Raw genomic sequence first — 1,206 nt, forward strand, 5'->3', positions numbered from 1 at the left:
TGTGGTGGGGAAGCCACCCCTGGCTGAGGCCTGCAGCCCCACCAGCTCTGGGTCGCGCCCTAGCGGTGCCGACCAGCCTCTGAGCCTCTGAGCCAGCCTGACCTCTGCCCCGGAAAGAACCACGACAGTGTCGCAGGGTCCCAGGGCCGTGCTGGGTGCTTTATTGAATGCTGGGTGCCCGAGGGTATGTACATGCGGGGTCGCTGGGCGCCGGGCGCGCTGCTCATTTACCCGGGTTCCGGGAGATGGTCTTCTGGGCGTAGTGGTTGTGCAGGGCCTCGTGCATCACCTCGCACGTGAAGGGGGCCCCCCGCTGCCACCGGGCCTTGTCCACGGTGAGCTTGCTGTACAGGAAGAAGGAGCCCTCCTGGTCCTTCTGGGGCGGGGTCGAGGAGTACTTGGTCTCGGGCTCCGGCCGCCCGTTGCTCTGCCACTCCACGCTGATGTCCGGCGGGAAGAAGTCTTTGACCAGGCAGGTCACGCTGACTTTGTCCCTGGCCAACTCGTCCGAATGTGGGCCCAGGATGAACACAAGCGGCTCCCGGACTTGCCCTGTGGGATGAGGTCAGCACAGACAGTCACTCCCAGGTGGAGGGCTGGCCCCCCAGCCCCGGGCCTGAGCCCACCTGTCTGCTCCCCACCTATGGCCTTGGAGATGGTCCTCTCGATGGGGGACGGGATGGCCTTGTTGTTGACCTTGCACTTGAACACTTTGGCCTTCAGCCAGTCCTGGTGCATGATGGGGAAGGTGTTGACCACACGGTAGGTGTTGTTGACCTGCTGCTGCTGCGCATCCACCATTTCCTTTTTCATCTGTTTGTCGTCCACGTACCAGGTGAACTCGACTTCAAGGTCATCTGGGGGCACGTCCACCACCATGCACGTGACCTCGGGCGTCCGGGAGATCATGAGGGTGTCCTTGGGTTTTGGGGGGAAGATGAAGACCGAGGGCCCTCCACAAGCTGCGGGGAGACAGTGCCCAGGGGTCAGCCCTGGGCAGGCCTTGCCTGGGCAGGTGCTCCCCATGGGCCTCCTCCTGGTGTGGATACTCACGTGGGCACGTACTAGGTGGGCTGGTGGGTTTTTCTTCAATTACGGGCACTGCAGAGAGAGCAGGCTGAGGGTTACCGGGGCCCTACAGGGCACGGCCTTGGGCAGGGGCTTAGGTCAGGGCCAGAGTTTGGCAGGTCTGTGGCCAGCACCAGC

The 1,206-nt window shown here is 63.6% G+C and overlaps 1 gene segment (V, D, J or C); it reads right to left on the reverse strand.

Moving 5' to 3' along the window:
* Window positions 1–130: 130 nt before the first annotated feature.
* LOC102754739 overlaps window positions 131–1,206 on the reverse strand; it is a 5,102-nt gene continuing 4,026 nt past the window's right edge. The window contains 3 exon segments of the C gene segment in view: window positions 131–552; window positions 642–962; window positions 1,054–1,135. Coding sequence covers window positions 224–552; window positions 642–962; window positions 1,054–1,135 — 732 coding nt within the window.

This window comes from Myotis davidii, unplaced genomic scaffold (assembly GCF_000327345.1).
Source record: "Myotis davidii unplaced genomic scaffold, ASM32734v1 scaffold2985, whole genome shotgun sequence".
NCBI classification, from domain to species: Eukaryota; Metazoa; Chordata; class Mammalia; order Chiroptera; family Vespertilionidae; genus Myotis; species Myotis davidii.